General features: G+C 36.1%; 1 protein-coding gene and 2 long non-coding RNA genes across 5 annotated transcripts; 2 read left to right on the top strand and 1 right to left on the bottom strand.

Annotated features, from left to right (window-relative positions):
* Window positions 1–332: 332 nt before the first annotated feature.
* Window positions 333–8,302, top strand: nudt17 (nudix (nucleoside diphosphate linked moiety X)-type motif 17). Of its 3 annotated transcripts, none has more exons than XM_051864761.1 (9): window positions 333–617; window positions 714–789; window positions 1,579–1,692; window positions 1,797–1,980; window positions 2,263–2,288; window positions 4,371–4,463; window positions 6,255–6,353; window positions 6,450–6,586; window positions 7,748–8,302. In XM_051864761.1, the coding sequence occupies exons 2-9, from the start codon at window positions 715–717 to the stop codon at window positions 7,917–7,919; spliced, it is 900 nt and encodes a 299-aa protein (XP_051720721.1). In that variant the 5' UTR covers window positions 333–617; window position 714; the 3' UTR covers window positions 7,920–8,302. The 3 variants fall into 3 exon arrangements, with proteins under 3 accessions (XP_051720721.1, XP_051720720.1, XP_051720719.1); XM_051864760.1 differs by having other exon boundaries at window positions 334–592; XM_051864759.1 differs by having other exon boundaries at window positions 334–789.
* Window positions 8,303–8,443: 141 nt separating this feature from the next.
* Window positions 8,444–14,680, bottom strand: LOC127496878 (uncharacterized). Its single transcript, XR_007925378.1, has 5 exons — window positions 14,647–14,680; window positions 14,443–14,521; window positions 14,141–14,281; window positions 9,431–9,496; window positions 8,444–9,335 (listed from the first exon to the last, which is right to left on the bottom strand). It is a non-coding gene; the product is annotated as an uncharacterized LOC127496878 (long non-coding RNA).
* LOC127496882 (uncharacterized) lies at window positions 14,533–18,256 on the top strand. Its single transcript, XR_007925384.1, has 3 exons — window positions 14,533–16,348; window positions 18,013–18,049; window positions 18,166–18,256. It is a non-coding gene; the product is annotated as an uncharacterized LOC127496882 (long non-coding RNA).
* The last annotated feature ends 1,744 nt before the right edge of the window (window positions 18,257–20,000 follow it).

Raw genomic sequence — 20,000 nt, 5'->3', positions numbered from 1 at the left:
CGACTTTTATCTAACAATCTTAACAATTTTATCTACCTTTTTTTTGCAACTGTGAGTTTCAATTCTGAGGGGAAAAATGTCCGAATTTCTAGATATATAAACTAATAATTCTGAAGGGGAAAAGGTCTTAATTATGAGATATAAATCAATCTTCCATAATTCTCTTTCTACATTACCTGAAATTAGTGTAATAAATATCAATTTAACACTTTAGTTATAAAAATAGTCTTAAAAAAACAGACTTTTATTCTAAAACCTCAGGAGAAGTCTTTCGAGTTGACCCATTTCCGAAGCTCATGAATATTTATTACGTAGATTTACGTTCGCTCAGTATTTCTTCCTGATTTGCTGCAAGGTTTCTGAACGAATTAATAACACTGCGTAACTGAGTTAATATTAATAGAGGAGCCTTAAAGCGCTGTAAAGTTAGACTTTTATTTTAAAACATCAGAAGCCATTTTCCAGAGGATCAGTTCGGAATCGGATGGTGTTTGTTATGGTCTGGGGTTTGGGTTCAGAGTCTGGACACTGACAGAATGTTTGTGTTTCCGCTCTAAACACTCATTCATGCGCTCCGACGATCTCCTGGATAGTTAAGTGGTTCACCCTGATTATTAGTACTGTATCCAATAGAATATGAGTATTTTGTGGTGATATGTCAAATTATGAATGAAAAAAGTGAATTAATCATATTCTGTGGTGATGTCATACAGTATGGAGAAGGTCCGAAAGATTCTAGTTCATCTGTCGAAGGAAAACGCCGCTCCGCAGTGCGCGCGATTCGTGCAGGTCAGCTGAACTCTTATTCCAGGTCCCATTAGTTAACGTTAGTTAATATATTAACTAATAATGAGCAATACATTTGTTACAGTATTTATTAATGTTAGTTAATAAAAATAGAATTGTTCTTTGTTAGTTCATGTTAGCTCAGGTCCATTAAATAATATAAACAAAATGCAACTTTTTATTTTGATAATGTATTAATGTTGACATTAACATAACAAATTCTTAAGATTTATTTTTTCTTTGGTTAGTTCATGTTAACTTGTGTAGTTAACTAATGTTCACAAATGAAATGTTATTATTGTAAAGTATTAAATATGCATATAATTTGAAAATATTCAGTTATGTATTATAATTTTTAATAACAATCTGTTTAAAACAATCATATATGATAGCACCAGGTCCAGTGCATATGTGCACATCCAGAGTTGGAAAAACGATTGAAAAAAATAAATAAATAAAAATATTTCTCATTTATTTTAATATTTTTTATTATTATGTTTTCTTTTAGCAGCAAAATACTGAGAAAATCGCTTTTAAAGTTGTCCAAATGAAGTCCTTAGCAATGCACATCCACTCACAAAAATACATTTTTGATATATTTATGGTAGGAAATTTACTAAATATCTTCATGGAACATGATCTTTACTTAATATCATAATGATTTTTGGCATAAAAGAAAAATCGATAGTTTTGACCCATACAATGTTTTGTTGGCTATTGCTACAAATATACCCGTGCGACTTATGACTGGTTTTGTGGTCCAGGGTCACATATGTGTTTTATTTTTTCCAGAGCATAACTGGACACTTTGTTGGGAGTGATGATCAGGTTAATGTGAGCTGTTCTTTGGAGAATAACAGATTTATTTTATGTGACCGGTTGTGTGATGGAGGAGTTCCTCTGAAGGTGAGATCACACTGAATTTATATTATGGCCAGTTCAGTTTTATTAATTGAATCCAGTTAATACAGGAAATTTCTTTGTGGATCAAACTCATTGTCTGACCCTAGAGGGCGTCATTTTGCCCCATCAAATACCTGTCTCACTCAGAGGCAGTCTCCCTGCCTCCAGACACCCTCAGCCGTGGGGTAGACGTGGGCGTGGCTGTGCTGCTGCAGTCCTCCAATCAGAGACTGTTGCTAACGCGCCGTGCCTCCAGCCTCCGGATCTTCCCCAATGTCTGGGTTCCACCTGGTGAGTAAGTTATTCCGCACCGACCCAAATGACCACTCAAATAAGTGCGTGCTCATGTTTATGATTTACAGATGAGTGAGGTCATTTTAGTCAGCTTTATCTGGTTCTGAGGACCACAATTTTAAACGGTTATTTAGTTTCATTATCTGTCGAATCTCAGATCTGACTTTCCAAAAGAGACTGTAATGTTGTTAGCTGAAATTAGCTACAGAAATGTGGCCAGCATGTGTGTGTCAGAATACTGTGGTGTTCAGGACTGATGGATGTAATTTGTTTGTTCAGGAGGCCATTTGGAGCTGGATGAAAAGGTACATGCTGTATTGCATAAACAGTGAGCTATCAGTCGATCAATCAATCAGTCAGTCATTAAAGGTGCAGTAAGGGATTCCAGAGAAACGCCGTTGATATTTGAAATTAAAGGATTAGTTCACTTCAGAAGTAAAATTTCCTGATAATTTACTCACCCCCATGTCATCCAAGATGTTTATGTCTTTCTGTCTTCAGTTGAAAAGAAATTAAGTTTTTTGAGGAAAAAATTCCAGGATTTTTCTCCATATAGTGGATTTTAACAGGGACCAACGGGTTGAAGGTCCAAATTGCAGTTTCAATGCAGCTTCAAAGGGCTCTACATGATCCCAGACGACGAATAAGGGTCTTATTTAGTGAAACGATTGGTCATTTCTAAAAAAAAGTATAATATATATACTTTTTAACCACAAATGCTCATCTTGGAATCACATTGGAAAGGTCACGTGTGATGTAGGCGGAAGTACCGATCCAGTGTCTACAAAGCGAACGTGCAAAGACTAAGTCAAACACCCTTTACAAAAAAAGGTAAAACAATGATGTCGGATGATTTTGAAATTGGAGGAGAAAATGAGATGGAGTTTTTCAGCCTACTGCGGTACTTCTGCCTACGTCACACGTGACCTTTCCAACGTGATTACGTAATGCATGGCAGATCGCAGCGCTATTATATCTTGGTTCTGTGAAACTGCAAAACCAATGTTCAGCTCTCTCCAGCGCTGGAAAGCTTTTCTAAAATTAACGCGGGTCCTAAAGCTCATGCCTGATCATAACCCTTCTCTTTCCAGTGATATTCCTCTGACCTTTTCTCTTTTGAATGTCTCTCAGCCATCTCTCTTTCTACAGTCTTTCTTCAAATCTCTCTCTTGCTTACTCTCTCTCCTCCCCCATCATGAGTGGACACGCCCCCTACTGCTCATTGGCTACAAGTGTGTTGTGCTGTTCGGTCTGATCCACTTTCAACAGCGTTTTTCAGAAATCGCTTACTGCACTTTTGTCAAGTAATTTTAAATTGCTTGAGAGAATTAGTTTGTGAGACTGATTGATTACTTGATGTCCAAAGTCTGAGACTACGTTTTGCATTCTTTTTAAATTTAATACAATATTTTTAATTACCAATTATATTATCAGCATAGCAAACTGAGTGATCAAGTTGTTTGTTGACAGCAGCACTTGAACTGCATGAACTCCAAAAGTTTGTGATAACATTTGTACAAGTCACAAATGTGCTTGTTTGATTATTAACCTAGAAATAGAGCAGAATTGTAAATATTTGTTCCTCGTTTTTATGTCATGAGTTTTTATATACATATACATACATATAAACACATTTCAAAAGTTTGGGGTCGGTAGGATTTTTCAATGTTTTTGTCTCTTATGTTCATCAATGCAGTATTTTTTTTAATCAAAAACAGTAATATTGTGAAATATTACAATTAATAACTGTTTTCTATTTGAATTTATTTTAAAATGTAATTTATTCCTGTGAGGACAGCAGAATTTTTACTTCAGTCTACAATGTCACATGATTTTAAGGATTCATTGATAAATAAAAAAAAAAAAAAACGCATTTATTTAAAATAGAAATCTTTTGTAACATTATGCATGTCACCTTTAATCAATTTAATGCATCCTTGCTGAATAAAAGTATGAATTTCCTTAAAAAAAAAAAAAATCTTCCTGACCCCAAAGTTTGGAATGCTAGTGTACATTTTATAATTATATTTTTATAAGTAATTCTATATTAATATAATAATGTCACCAAGTGAATTAGATTTAATTAAAGGCACAATATGTAAGATTTTTGGATTAAAATATCCAAAAACCACTAGAACAATTTATTATATTTTGTTGACTTGTGTACTTACATTATCCCAAATGTTTCCAAAAATGTTTAAATCCAGAGAAATAAGCAATTTTAACCAGGAATAAGCAACCTCTTAAGCAACCTCTGGTTTTGAATAAGCAACCTCTAGTGGCGAAAATGTACTTATTGTGTCTTTAATGAACAATTAAGATATTATTCTGAATGAATGAATGGCCCATGGCTCAGTGATTTCTTTCTGTGTGTGTGTATAAACTAGCTGTTGGATGCAGGACTCAGGGAGCTCCAGGAAGAGACTGGTCTGAAACTGAGCCCTGATGAGATCTCCTCTCATCTGCTCGGCATGTGGGAGGTGTGTGTTTATAGCACAATGTTTTTTGTGAGACCTGCAGCCAAAGTCCAAAGGGGCCACTGCACAGAGACACTGAATTTGACAGACCGAGGCAGATTGTTTGCAAACCATAATTGTGTAACCTGGAAAAGTCAGGTGCTGCACACATCTGTTGTCTATCTCAAAGTATTAATCATTGACATTAATCTGTTGGCTCAAGATGTAAATCTAATCAAGCTAATCCAGAGCAATTACTTTAATTATCACAAAAAAACAAACATATGAGATGGTAAAGGAATAGTTCATCTAATGACGTTGTCGTCATGTCCTCATCTCCATTTTGCATGATTTTATTTTTTTCCATGAACACTAAAGATATAGGCAGAATATCTGAGGTACTCTTTTCCATGCCCGGAAAGTAAATGAAAAGGACATTAAAAGTTGAGTACATGACTAGTGTGCTCTCTTCCAATACTTTTAAATCTAAACATTACATTAATGTGAGCAACAGACTGAAAATTTTAACATCCTTGTTCATTGATAATCTTCATCTCTCCCGTAACTCTGCCATTCGACATAATGGATTTTATTCCTGTAATGCAAAGCTGAATTTTCAGCATCATTACTCCAGTCTTCAGTGTCACATGATCCTTCAGAAATCATTCTGATATGATGATTTGCTGCTCAAGAAACATTTTTTTATTATTATCAGTGTTGTAAACAGTTGTGCTGCTTAAAGGAACACTCCATTTTTTTTTGAAAATAGGCACATTTTCCAACTCCCCTAGAGTTAAACAGTTGAGTTTTACCTTTTTCAAATCCATTCAGCCAATCTCCGGGTCTGGCGGTACCACTTTTAGCATAGCTTAGCATAGTTCATTGAATCTGATTAGACCGTTAGCATCTCGCACAAAAATGACCAAAGAGTTTCTATATTTTTCCTTAAAACTTGAATTTTTTTTTTTTTTAATTTGAAACTTGACGCTTCTGTAGTTACATCGTGTACCAAGACTGACGGAAAATAAAAAGTTGCGATTTTCTAGGCCGATATGGCTAGGAACTATACTCTCATTCCGGCGTAATAATCAAGGAACTTTGCTGCCGTACCATGAGTGCAGCTGGCGCAATGATATTACGCAGCGCCTGTGACCCCTGCTTGCACAGGGAGCATGCGTTGCAACCATGGAGACATTTGTGATATCTGCGTAATATCATTGCGCCTGCTGCACCCATGGTATGGCAGCAAAGTTCCTTGATAATTACGCTGGAATAAGAATAGTTCCTAGCCATATCGGCCTAGAAAATCACAACTTTTCATTTTCCGTTGGTCTTAGTACACAATGTAACTACAGAAGAGTCAAGTTTTAAATAGGAAAAATATTTGAACTCTTTGGTCATTTTTGAGCGAGATGCTAACGGTCTAATCAGATTCAATGAACTATGCTAAGCTATGCTAAAAGTGGTACCGCCAGACCCGGAGATCGCCTGAATGGATTTGAAAACGGTAAAACTCAACTGTTTAACTCTAGGGGAGTTGGAAAATGAGCCTATTTTCAAAAAAAGTGGAGTGTTCCTTTAGTACTTTTGTGGAAACTGTAATGGAAATGTTTTTTTTTCCCAGAATTCTTTGAATAGAAAGTTCATACTCGCATTTATTTGGAATACGTTAGAAATCATGTCCCTTTTGATCAATTTAATGCACCCTTGATGAATAAAAGTATTAAAATCTTACTGACCCCAAACTTCTTTCAAAAAAAGATTAATAAATAAAAAATAAATATTTTATGTATTACATTCTTATTCTCTGTCCAGTCAGTGTATCCGCCCATGTTGTCCAGAGGACCACCTCAGAGACATCATATTGTGACGTACATGCTTCTGAAGAGCTCTCAATCACACCTGCAGCTTCAGGTACACCTTTGGGTCGTCAACAGATAGGAACATGTTTATACCCGCTGCTGATCTGAAGTCCATGTGCTCCATAAGATCTCTCTTCTTCTTTCTCAGGCTTGTTTGCGCCCAGATCCTGCTGAAGTCAGTGCGTGTGTGTGGGTCAATGCAGGTCTGGTGAAAGCTGTGGTATCTGCTGTAGATGGTGAGGAGGATTCTGTTCAAATACCAGCTGACCTGCCACAGACCATCAGGTATGGAGAACTTCATTAATCTTGATTAACCCTGACATATGAAATAATAGTCAGAAAAATCTTATTTTTTTTAAATGGAACAGTTTATTGAACTTATATATATATATATATATATATATATATATATATATATAAGTTTGTTTTTTTTAATCATATTTGATACATCAGGCTTTTATGACTCATATGGTGTGATATAGACGAATATACAGCTCATACTTGAGGAGTAAAAACACCTCAGTTTCATTTAGTGCCCCACAATGAGCAAAAATATGTAATTTGGTGTAATTCTAATAACTTGTGATGTAAATCAGCGAGATCTTTATAACACTATACCAGAATACTTACATAAAATGCATATAAATATCAGTTGTCACTTTATGGGCCAGATTTATTAAACAAGGCAAATTAGCATGAGCGCGCAATTCCAAAAAAGCACCAATTGGAGTGGAAAGTTCTGCGCGTGATCTACTGATGACACACAAATTAAAGATCACAGATGCAGCCGGATCATTTCCATAATGACCAACGCAATCTACCAAGAGCAGTGCAAATTAGCGTCTGGTTTAAGACAGGCATTTTTGTGGGGTGGTAAATAATGCCGCAAATACTAGTAAAACGACTAGCGCAAACCTTAGTAAATCACCATGCATGATTCATTTAAATACTCTCCTCCCATAAATTTTGCCGCAAAAAATTATTGTGGGGGAAAAGCATATAATGGAATGCATTACAATGATGATTGAGAGATGTACATATAAACATTCCTCAGAAGCCTGATGTATCATATTTGATACTCATATTCGACCATGATTTTTCTAAAAATGATGTATAATCATGGACAATCAAGTAAACCTAATTTGCTTCAGTTCAGTATGTGTTCATCTTGAAATATAACTATATAAAATGTATGTGTTCACTTTATATAAATCACTAGAAGATTTCATAGTAAAAAGACAGGTGTGCCACGACCTAAAGGGGGACATTTTTAGAATTATACAAAAAGGCCATTTACTTGCTGAAAATGTATAAACTATCAATGAGAAGACAGAAGACATGTAGTAGATTGTGTATAACATCAAAGTTTTGATCATGTTGATAATATGATACAGTAGGCTTTATTTATTCCATTGTTTTGAGTGTTCATTTCCTGTATGTTGTCAGTGTGACGGAGGTGTCTTCATGCGGTGAGCTGAGCGAGACCTCTCTGCCCGTTTCTTTGTTCTGTAACCGGGCCCCGGATCATGGCGAGGACATTGAACGAGTCAGCACTGGAACCAAATTTGCATTAGAACTGTGGTTGAAAACACTGGAGTCTCATGCTGAGATGGGCTGACGACGACTCTCCGCCAGCTTCTGTTTATGTTTGTTACCATTTAACCAGTGCCTTGAGGAAGACAGCACCACCTGCTGGACTGGAGCTATTTCAGTCCAGCAGGTATTTACAACATTAAAATCTAAATTTTGCCATAAAGCCTCGACAGCCTTAGAATAACAATTTTCATTAGAATATGATTTTATTTTCATCAAAATGTTTATTTAACCCTTGTCAACGCGCAAAATTTTTCAGCATTTTTTAAAATTACAACAGAAACATCTTTGCCTACCACAAGGAGATGGTAGAAACTGTGTCCCCTCTGCTAAAGCTGGCAAAATAAAGTTGGTTTAAAGGTAAATTAAATAATTTTTCTACATAAAGGTGTTGAGATCACATCTGAATATTCACTTTGTCTCTTTTTAACTCCACAATGATCAGACTCTTTAATATGCAGAATAAATTAATCATGACAAATACACATTTTATACACTATTAATACATTAATAGTATATAATCAAGTGTGTGTGTGTGTGTGTGTGTGTGTGTGTGTGCTTGTACAGTTATCTTTTTGAGTCCGGTTTGAGTTTTAAACCATCAGAGAGACAAAGAGAGTAAAGTGAGGAGACTTTGGCTGGTCCGCAATTTCTGAGACCCCTTTAAAGGCCTGTTTTAGGGTCAAGACTTTGTTTTTGGTGATAAGGTTATAATTAGGTTCAGGGTAGGTTTAGGGTTCAGGCTACGCACTTAGTTGTGATGGGTAAGGTTGGGGTAAGGAGCTAGAGATTGCATTGTCAATGTTTGTCCTCACAAAGATAGATGTACAAGAATTTCATCATTACACTTTACCTCAAAAATAATCTGCAGCATTTCACTTGCCTAATCCTTCCTCTAACACATTGTGTTCTTGCTGTTCAAATACTCCATATCTTGATTTCTCCATCAGGATATATTTCCCCTCTTTGCTTTTAAGCAGAATTTGACCTGAAGTGACACAGAGCCCCTCTTATGACCATCTAGTTCTGTTCAGTTGATTCTGTTCACCTATAGGTTACACTATCATTCTACATTGCAATTTAAACATAAATGTTACATTATGTGACTCATTTCAGCTCTGATTCTTGACCTCAATCCTCCAGAGAAAAGACTATTCATCCCACGGCCTTTTTTCAGAAACTCTTTAATTTAACTAAATCACTGTTAATACATCACATCATTCAATCAATGTGTAAAAGTTACAAAGTACATTGTGCAAAGGTATATTGTAGGAAAATAAATTCTAAATAGATCGTAATGGCATGTAAAATCATTTCCCTGTCTGTTCAGCTTCCTGCAGTACAGTGCCGGTTGTATGACAGTTATTCTTCCAACAAAAATTTTCCTCGGGCCTTGTTCTTCACACGTGGAGTGAGTGACAATGTTGGGGGGTCAGAGAACCTGAATGATGGAGTCAAAGTGTGAGATTGAGCTCTGTTGGGTTTGTTACTGTAAGTGTGTCACAGGTACTGCTGCATGTGTGTGTTTTACTGTACCTGTGTCCATCATTTGTTCACCACGTACATTCCTGTTCGAATTTTCGGAGGTTTTTCTCTGACGTCCTGTTATTAACAGAGTCAGTTATTATTACATGTATGCACATCACAACACCAATTCTGAAAATAAAACTATACTGCCTTCAGCATCAGACATAAAACTACAATGTCAAAAGTAACCCCCTTTATTTATGTTTATGAAGTTTGAACTCTTTTTATTTATTGTTTTGTTTTTAAATATACAACCCGAATTCCGGAAATTTTGGGACATTTTTTTTAAAAATTTGAATAAAATGAAAAGTAAAAGACTTTCAAATCACATGAGCCAATATTTTATTCACAATAGAATATAGATAACATAACAAATGTTTAAAGAGAGAAATTTACACTTTTATCCACTAAATGAGCTCATTTCAAATTTGATGCCTGCTACAGGTCTCAAGAAAGTTGGCATGGGGGCAACAAATGGCTGAAAAAGCAAGACATTTTGAAAAGATTCAGCTGGGAGAACATCTAGCAACTATTTAAGTTAATTGATAACAGGTCTGTAACAAATTGCAAAGGCTTTGCAAATCTCATCATCTGCAGTGCATAACATCAAAAGATTCAGAGAAACTGGAGAAATCTCTGTGTGTAAGGAACAAGACCGAAGACCTTTATTGGATGCCCGTGGTCTTCGGGCCCTCAGACGTCACTGCATCACTCATCGGCGTGATTGTGTCAATGACATTACTAAATGGGCCCAGGAATACTTCCAGAAACCACTGTCGGTAAACACAATCCGCCGTGCCATCTGCAGATGCCAACTAAAGCTCTATCATGCAAAAAGGAAGCCATATGTGAACATGGTCCAGAAGCGCCGTCGTGTCCTGTGTGCCAAGGCTCATTTAAAATGGAGTGTTTCAAAGTGGAAAAGTGTTCTATGGTCAGACGAGTCCAAATTTGACATTCTTGTTGGAAATCACGGACGCCGTGTCCTCCGGGCTAAAGAGGAGGGAGACCTTCCAGCGTGTTATCAGCGTTCAGTTCAAAAGGCAGCATCTCTGATGGTATGGGGATGCATAAGTGCATACGGTATGGGCAGCTTGCATGTTTTGGAAGGCACTATGAATGCTGAAAGGTATATAAAGGTTTTAGAGCAACATATGCTCCTCTCCAGATGACGTCTATTTCAAGGAAGGCCTTGTGTATTTCAGCAGGACAATGCAAAACCACATACTGCAGCTATTACAACAGCATGGCTTTGTCGTGGAAGAGTCCGGGTGCTGAATTGGCCTGCCTGCAGTCGAGATCTTTCACCTTTAGAGAACTTTTGGCACATCATTAAACGAAAAATGCGTCAAAGACGACCACGAACTCTTCAGCAGCTGTAAACCTATATCAGGCAAGAATGGGACCAAATTCCAACACCAAAACTCCAGAAACTCATAACCTCGATGCCCAGATGTCTTCAAACTGTTTTGAAAAGAAGAGGAGATGCTACACCATGGTAAACATGCCCCCGTCCCAACTATTTTGAGACCTGTAGCAGGCATCAAATTTGAAATGAGCTCATTTTGTGCATAAAATTGTAAAATTTCTCAGTTTAAACATTTGTTATGTTATCTTTGTTCTATTGTGAATAATATATCGGCTCATGTGATTTTAAAGTCTTTTATTTTTCATTTATTCAAATTTAAAAAATGTCCCAACATTTCCAGAATTTAGGTTGTATAATATTTTGTTTATTTTATAAAATGTTGTTGTTGGTTTTATTTGTGATATTTTTTTATTTAAATTATTTATATGTATTTTATATATTTACTTTTATTATTTTATGTGTGTTGCCTTTTTTTTTTCTCATTTTTTACTATTTTTTATTTAATATATTTTTATATTATAAATAATTTTATATTGCTTTTGTTTTTGTTTGTTTGTTTATTTTTATTGTATGACTACAATAAAAAACAAATCAGCTTAAGATTTACATATTTCAATTGTACAGTAAAATTTGATCAGATTAAATTGAATAATGCTTACATATTATTTATATAATGGATTAATCATTTTAAATGAGTAAAAAAAAAAAAAAAACTAGAGCTTAATAAAACATTTTGTATAAATCTTAATGGAACAAGGGAATGGGCCATTTCAGTTTATGTGATTTGTATTCATAATTTAAAAAAAAAAGAAAAAAAGAAAATATGTTTACATTTATGAATACAAATCACAAATTAAATGGTCCATTCCCTTGTTCCATTAAACAAAATGTTTTATTTACTCATTTAAAATTATTAATCCATAATGTGAATATATGTAAGGATTATTCAATTCAACTTGATGGAATTTTACTATACAACTAAAATTGTAAATCTTAAAAAGAAAAAAAGAAAAAAGAAAATAAAATAAAATACACTTTTTCATCCTTTTCAGCTTGATGAGGTCTTGCATAACCTGCAATACAGGAAGTGCTAAAACAAATGTTTTATAAAAGATTTATAAATCTTTTTTCTGCTTAGTTTAATGGTTATGCCCCTGTTTCTTCCATTTTAGTCTGCCATTTTGTGTTTGGGGTCCATAAGGAAAGTATGTTGGGGCATTTAGGGGGATTTTAATCATTTTGTTTTCATTATCACTATGAATCATCCCAGCTTGTTATTAATATAAATGCCAGTGCCCTAACAAACGCCTCCGTTCAGCTCAGTTCAGTTAATCACTCTCTGCTCTGATCAGCTGTCGACCAAAAACTGCTGCTCAGATGCATTCAGCCCTGGAGGCCTCAAGGGTTAGATTCAGAGTTTAAGTCTTTCTCTCCTGGCTCCTGTTATTGTTCGAATGTAGGCAGGGCATTGTGAGCGGTGACGCCGTGGCTACTGGACGATGGAGGAGACGCAGATGGAGGCCTCACAGTCTCTGAACGAGAGTCGAGTTTCCCACGCTTCAGGTTTCTTAGTCAGAGCCGCACAAAGAGGGGCCTGTGCAGGTGACGGGGACGCTGGAACGCCAGGTAACAGTAGCCAATTTTCCCCAGTTCTGATCCGTGATTGTGGGGTCAGTGTTTTACATGGACACAGATAGTGATGGAGAACCCTCCTGAAAACCCCATTGTTTCCCTCCACAATAAAGATGCAGTTCTATTTATACAGTTAAAAGTTGCAAAACAAGATTTGTGCTTGTTTTCAGTCTTAAAGTTGGCTTTATGTTGCATTGTTAATCGTGTGAACAGGTTAAAATGCTCCATTAAAGTTTTGCATTAAAGTACAAGGTTCTTGATGCTTTCTGAGCTGCATGTAAGGCTGCATTTACACAGTGTTCACTCTCTGCATTTACTAATAGGTGTGACTCTCAAATTCTCCCATTCATCCATCAGCAGGCAGGAGCAGATCCATTATGTCTGTATGAGCAGGTAACCAAAGTTAATCCCCCTTTTTAACTTGAGAATAAGTCCTGTAGCTGTAGATAACTATTGTAAATATCAAGATGTGTACTGTGCCTTTAAGGATTTAATACTTAAAATCTCCTGCTGCTTTCATCCTCTCAAAAAATGCTGTGGTTCTGTTTTTGTCTAATTCAGGGGTTGCTTTTTTACTCTATTGCTGTGTTATTTAATGTTTGTATAGGGCTACTATTATAGTATTTTCTTTTCATATTTTTAAAAAGCTTTTATTTTTGTATTTTCAGTTTTCATTTTAATTAGGTAATTTTGTGTTATTAAGTTGTCATTTTTATTTTTTTTATTTTCATATTTCTATTTAGATTTTATATAAGTTAAATTTTTATATCAGTTTTAATATTTTTAATATTTCAACTTAAAGAAATAGTTCACTTTCAAATAAAAAATTTCCTGATAATTTACTCACCCCCATGTCATCCAAGATGTCCATGTCCTTCTTTCTTCAGTCGAAAAGAAATTAAGGTTTTTAATGAAAACATTCCAAGATTATTCATTTTATAGTGGACTTCAATGGTCTCCAAACGGTTGAAGGTCATAATTACAGTTTCAGAGCAGCTTCAAAGGGCTTTAAACGATACCAGACGAGGAATAAGGGTCTTATCTAGCGAAACGATCGGTCATTTTCTAAAAAAAAAAAAAAAAAAAATCAAAATGTATATGCTTTATAGGCACAAATGATCGCATCACAAGTGCTTCCACCAGAACGCGATTCCGTATTCTTCAAAAAGCTTACGCTAAATGTCCTACGCCTTCCCTTTTCAACTTACGGAAAAAACGGAACTGGCGCCGCGTTCGTTCCGTAAATTGAATAAGGAAGGCGTAGGACATTCAGCGTAAGCTGAAGTGTTCATCAAAAACCTTAATTTCTTTTCGTCTGAAGAAAGAAGGACATGGACATCTTGGATGACATGAGTAGTAAATTATCAGGAAATTTTTATTTGAAACTGGACTAATCCTTTAAACTCGTTTTGTTTTAGTTAGTTGCCAAGGCAACATTTTCTATTTTTTATGTAAGTTTTCGTTTTAGATGACAATAACAACACTGTCTTGAGCACAAAATTTCGACAGCCCTACACGAGTTACTGACAGACAGCAAAGAATAAGCATTTGTCAGAGTTGATTCTGTTCATAATGCACATACTTTCTGAACTCGCTTGTATGAAGTCTTAAAATTTAAGGGAGTCACTTTTGTTATAGAATCTAGTTTCATAAACGAACTGTATAGGAACAAAATGCACGCTAAGTTGCGTCAGAGTGAATTATGGATAGTATCGCACCGCTTGTTTGCCGTTGGCTGTATCAAACGTGCTTTGCGTTGAGTACATGGGGATGTCTGGATTGTAGTACGTGGGAGGATTCATCTCTTCAGGTTCATTCACGAAAACTCTTCGTTTCGGACAACAGCACCAGAGCACCACCTGAGAGGAGGAACACTTTTGTCCTTTAACAGTACAGTCACTGACAAAAAAGTACCACATTACATTCGCTTTTTGGACATATTTATGATGGTTTTATGTACATGCACATGAACCATGGTATTATTTTGAGTATGTTACCATAAATACATTGTTTTACCCACCTTATTTTTTTACGTAAGAGCGCGGGCGCGGCCATTTGTAAAATGAATGTGTCTGGTTTCCGGTGTCATTCACTTCCAGCTATTTTTAGATGTATAAAACACGCGTTATGCTGCTTGATATTGCAAACTGGTATTTCTTAGCATATTATTTTAATGAACTGTCTTAATTATAAACACACTGATTTTTAGTGCAAACAGTTTTACCGTTTACTGCACGTTGATATTCTTCTTGTTACTTTATGGAGAGCAATGAATCGAAAGTCTCGCACATTCACATAAAAGAGCTTACTTCCGCTTTGAAAAATAAGGTGGATAGATAAATATGGTAATTATTTAGTTGTTTGGTATATATCATAATCTGGTAAGTTACCACCACTAAAATAGATGTTGGTCAGTTTTATTATTTATTCAAATGAATATACAATCAATACAAATTTAAAAGTTGCTACCATGTTCTCCATAAAACCAAAAGTTCATACAATATTGATCCTACACCCTCGATCACTCACCAGAATGATGAGGATGATGAGGAGGAAGAGACTGACAGCCGCCAGCGCTAAGAGGGCGACGCCCCATCCAGGCACCAGAGCAGAGACTGTGGTAGGTGAATAATTCACTGGCGTGGTCTTCGAGGGCTGTGCTGTTGGAAATGGAGTGGAGCTGAATGTCGGGTTCACAACAGTGATGTGGATGGAGGTAAAAGTGGTCTTGAGGGCTGTAGTGGTGGTGTCACTGGGGGCTGTGGTGGTGGTGCCATTTGGGGTGGCAGTGATGGTGGCGTTCGGGACTGTAGTGATGGTGTCAGTGGTGGTGATGTTATTGGAAGGTAAAGTGATGGTACCAATGGGTGCTGTTGTGGTGGTCCCAATGGGGACTTCTGTTGTGGTCCCATTGGTTACTTCATTGGTGGTGCTGTTGGGTGCTGCAGAAATACTTGCATTATTCATTTGTGAGTTGGTTGTGGTGTTTAGGTGCATTGTGGTGGCGTTAAAGGGTGTGGAGGTGGTGGAGTGGATGAAGTGTGTGATGTTTCCTACAACAGCAGAGGTGGACATGTTGGGTGTGTGTGTGGATGGAAGGCGGCTGGTGAGGGATTCGGCATCCGTTATGATGTCAGGAGTGGAAGTGAGGGGCGTGGAAATGAAGGGCGTGGTCGTAAAAGGTGTTCCTATGTGTGTTGTCATTGGCGGTCTGCTGAAGGTCTTCTCTTCTTCAAAAGGTTCTTCAGATGATAGTTTATCTGCGGGTGGGAGAGAATGTATACTTTTCATTAGTTGTTGATGTATTTGTCAACACAATCTCATGGCAATCCATATCTATTTTACATTTTGGCAAATTGGTGGCTAATTCATATGAATGTGTACAGATCTCATCATGCTTTCAGCTTATGCCTTAGTGATGGTTATGTTCAGGGGTGGAGCTTCATACTTACTTTTTCTAAAAATCTAACATTTTCGTATGATTCACCTTGTATGGATTCATGCAAAACCGCCATCTTGTAAAATATTTACATTTTCCTGTGAGATTTGGTTGTATTTGTCTGATTTAGATGGTCATTTCTTAACTTTTAAAGCTACAAGTAAAACCCCAGTCAATGAACAATGTGAAAACAATGTGAAATCAACCATTGTTGACTGTTATTTTACTTTCAGTGTAGCTGAGGTCGATCTCTAGTGCCGGGGATGGAATTTGTTTGTACGCAGGCAAAAAGATGTCTCTCACAATCTCTGGATCGACTTGGGTCGGCCCAAACAGCAGTCGAGAAGTGGCGATCACAGACCCCTTACTGCAAAAGAAGCACTCATAAGATCAGATATTCTCTGTTGCTTGGTTATATTGGATGTAAATGTAAGATTATGAGTTGATCAAACCTGAAGATCATTTCTTCTGTCCCCAAATATATCAGGTGAGTGGTGTTAAATGGTTGAGCATAAATATCTTCAAACTGGAAAAAGGTGAAAAAGTGAAAAAGTCATCAGAGTAAAATCAATTTTAGGGGCCGTTTACACGACAATGTTTTCAACTAAAAACTGAAAATTGTTTTGGCCATCCATTTACACGACAATGTTGTTTTGGGGACCTGAAAACGAAAACTTTTGAAAACGGGTTTCATAGTGCAGCTATACCATTATTGTCTAACCCTAACCCTACAAAAACGGTGATGTCATGTGCATGCATATAGCGAGTCTATAGGTGTGTAATGTTAATTTACAAACTGACATCGCCAACTACTGGCCTGGCATGTATAATATAGCACTTTTAGTCGTTTTCGCGGATCCGTGTGAACAGGGATCATTTTGGCAACATCGTTGTCTGTACTCGGAAAATGCATAGGATTTTTTTTTTTCTGTTTTTAGTACATCGTTGTCATGTAAACATACCCTCAGTCATCTCCACTGACCCTTTAAAATGTTCGCTATGTTGATTTAGTTTTATTGATAATTTAACTTTAAAAGTACCATGAAATCACTGTATTTTTGGACTTGGTACCATGGTAATGTTTCCATTACATTTATGCATTTGGCAAATGATTTTATTGAAAGCGACTTACATCGCATTCAAGATATATAGTACATTTAATCAGTTCAATTTATCACCTTGATAATACTGTAGTATTCTATAAGGTACTTTAGTTCATTAGCATGTCTTATTTTATTGGTAACATGGTAATACCATGGTTTTTTAGATGTGCCAACATTGTAATATCTTGTAAATACTTAGGTAAATAAATCTGATAACTTTACAAAACATTACTGTACCATGGCAGTACCGTGGTATGATGGTATTACCATGGTACTTTAATATAAACTGTGGTATTAACATGGTATTCTAAGGTAAATGGTACTTCTTTGTAAGTGTAATCATTGAATTCCATAACATATCAAAATACCATGGTATTTCCATCTGAGACCATTACTGTACCATGATATATTTTTCAAAGGATTTCTAGACAACCACTAGTCATTGACCTGATCACTTAAATGATTTACTTTCATCTATGGCTTACTGTATATCTATTGGATGTATGTAATATATCCCAGAATACTGTAAATACCCCATGAATGCTTTACATATACAAGCATGATTAAAAAGAGACCCTCACCAGTTGGTCCACTTCTTGCTTGAGTGTTGTATACTCTGCTGATTGCTGGTCAGCCAGTGAGTCATTATAAACACGGTTAGTGATTCTGAGATCCATGAAAACTGATGTTAAAGCATGTGGAGTCAAGGCATCTGTGCTTTCAGTTGGGGAATCCAACGCAGAGTTATTGACAGAGTTTACACCTGAATCAGATTTTGATATATTCATCACAAGGAGTTTTTTTTGTGCGTGTCTTTATCTTTTTTTGCATAATATTTATAATTGATTATTACACAAAAAATGAAAAATTTGTCATCAGTTATTCACCCACGTGTCACGAGACAAAAGAAGACATTTTGAAGAATGTGTTTATTCTATACAGTGAAAGTCAATGGTCTCAAAAACAACAAATACAATTACTTTCATTGTATGGACCAAAAAAAAAACACTGAGAAGTTTTTCAAAATATCTTCATGTGTGCTCCACAGAGGAAAGAATGTCATACAGGCTTGGAACAACATGAGGGTGAGTAAATAATGACAGGATTTTCATTTTTGGGAAACCTATCTCTGTTACAATGATAAATAAAAAATAATTGTCATATTTTAAAATATTTTGTGATTCACATTTTTAAAACATAGCTGCTACTTACCCATGAAAAGTGCAATCCAACCAACAGCTAAGGTGGTGGAGGCTCTTAGTATAATCTTCATCATCTTTGAAGACGAGTAATCCTTCAGCGTGTGATCTGTGCCAGCGGGTTGAGTCAACATCAACTAATGTTCTGGACTCTGGAGAAAGTGCCTCTTTATCAGAGTGAACAGTCCTTTTATTGTTTGAGCACCTGAGCAGGTACCACACACAGGTGGGTGGAGCTCCTGCGCTGCTTTTCTCTAATGTTTGTGTTTAAATGAGTAAAAAAAAAAAGATGATGCATTTTATAAAACCTCACTAATGAGATTGTTTCTTTTTGACAGCAATTAGGTTAAATGGAGACTTTTTCTTATGTCTCATGCTTTTCAGATGGTTCTCCTGAGAAAAGAAAAAAAAAAACCTGTGATCCCACATGACTCCAGTAGAGTTTCAGAAGAGTTCTCAACAGTGTCTCACTTTGTGCTCAAATTTGCCAATTAGTCTGTCACAAGTCTTTTTTAAAAAGATTTTTTTTTTTCTCCAAGACCATGATCTGAGCTATGTTATCCACATTGATTTTATAGCTCTATATTCTTGATGTCAACATTTGTCTAGACTGTTTTTTTTTTTTTTCAATTTCTTTTTTTTTTTTTTTTTTCCTCCAAGAAACTTTAGGTAAAGCATCGGAGACAATGTTTTGCTATTTTGGCGTTAAGTTGTTAAAATGTTATTTCTGAATGTTCAAAATGACCAGTTTTTAAAACGTTTTATACATTGGTTATGCAAACATTTAGGGAACATTCTATTTTATGATTTTGCAAACATTTAGGGAACTTTACTTTTGAATGTTCGCTGAACGTTCTGAAACAAGTAACATTTAAAGAACGTTAGATGAATGTCCAGAAAAAAACAGTTCCATGAATGAAGTATAAATAATGTTTTTGTGCTAACTTTATGAGAACATTTTAAAAGACCAGATAACTTTGAACAAATATTCTTTTAAAATTGCTTTGAGGAATGTTTTGTTTATAGCTTTTACATTAAATGTTCCCTGTTTGCTGGGTTGGTACTTTTAAGTTGGTTGATTATGATTTCACTTTTTTTTTAACTTTAGTTAGTGTGTAATGTTGCTGTTTGAGCATAAACAACATCTGCAAAGTTACGACGCTCAAAGTTCAAAGCAAAGGAAGATCTTTTCTTTTAAAGAACTCTCTGTTTAGGGACTACAATGAGCTTCTTCCCGGGTTAGTGACATCACTAACCCTAAAATTTACATAAACCCTGCCCCTGCCATGTTGGGAAGAGGAAGAGTTGTTGTAGTAGAGTGTTGTTGCCATGCTGGACTGCTTCACAAACGAGGGTCAATTCAATGCTGGATTTGCACAAAAGATTAACATGACGGCACATGCTAGTCGATGAGTTGAATCAACTCCACAGCAACTACATAAATTTATCCATTAACCATTCAGAAATGTCCAGTTGCATTCTAAAAGTTGTAACTTCTCTCCATCAGTGTCCGACTCCGGTTTGAACAATGTAAGGCTGAACACCGTTACTGACAATCATCATTTTGGCTGCGTGAGATTCTCCAGCTTTGTTGTTGTTGAGCTGTTAAAGCTCCACCCTCTTCTGGAAAGCAGCCGGGAGCAGCAGCTCATTTGCATTTAAAGGGGCACACACAAAAATGGTGTGTTTTTGCTCACACCTAAATAGGGTCATATTTGACAAGCTATAATAAATGATCTGTGGGGTATTTTGAGCTGAAACTTCACAGACACATTCTGGGGATGCCAGAGACTCATATTACATCTTGTAAAAGGGGCATAATAGATTCCCTTTAATG

Source organism: Ctenopharyngodon idella, chromosome 16 (assembly GCF_019924925.1).
Source record: "Ctenopharyngodon idella isolate HZGC_01 chromosome 16, HZGC01, whole genome shotgun sequence".
Taxonomy (NCBI): domain Eukaryota; kingdom Metazoa; phylum Chordata; class Actinopteri; order Cypriniformes; family Xenocyprididae; genus Ctenopharyngodon; species Ctenopharyngodon idella.
This window is presented reverse-complemented; position numbering and strand designations above follow the sequence as displayed.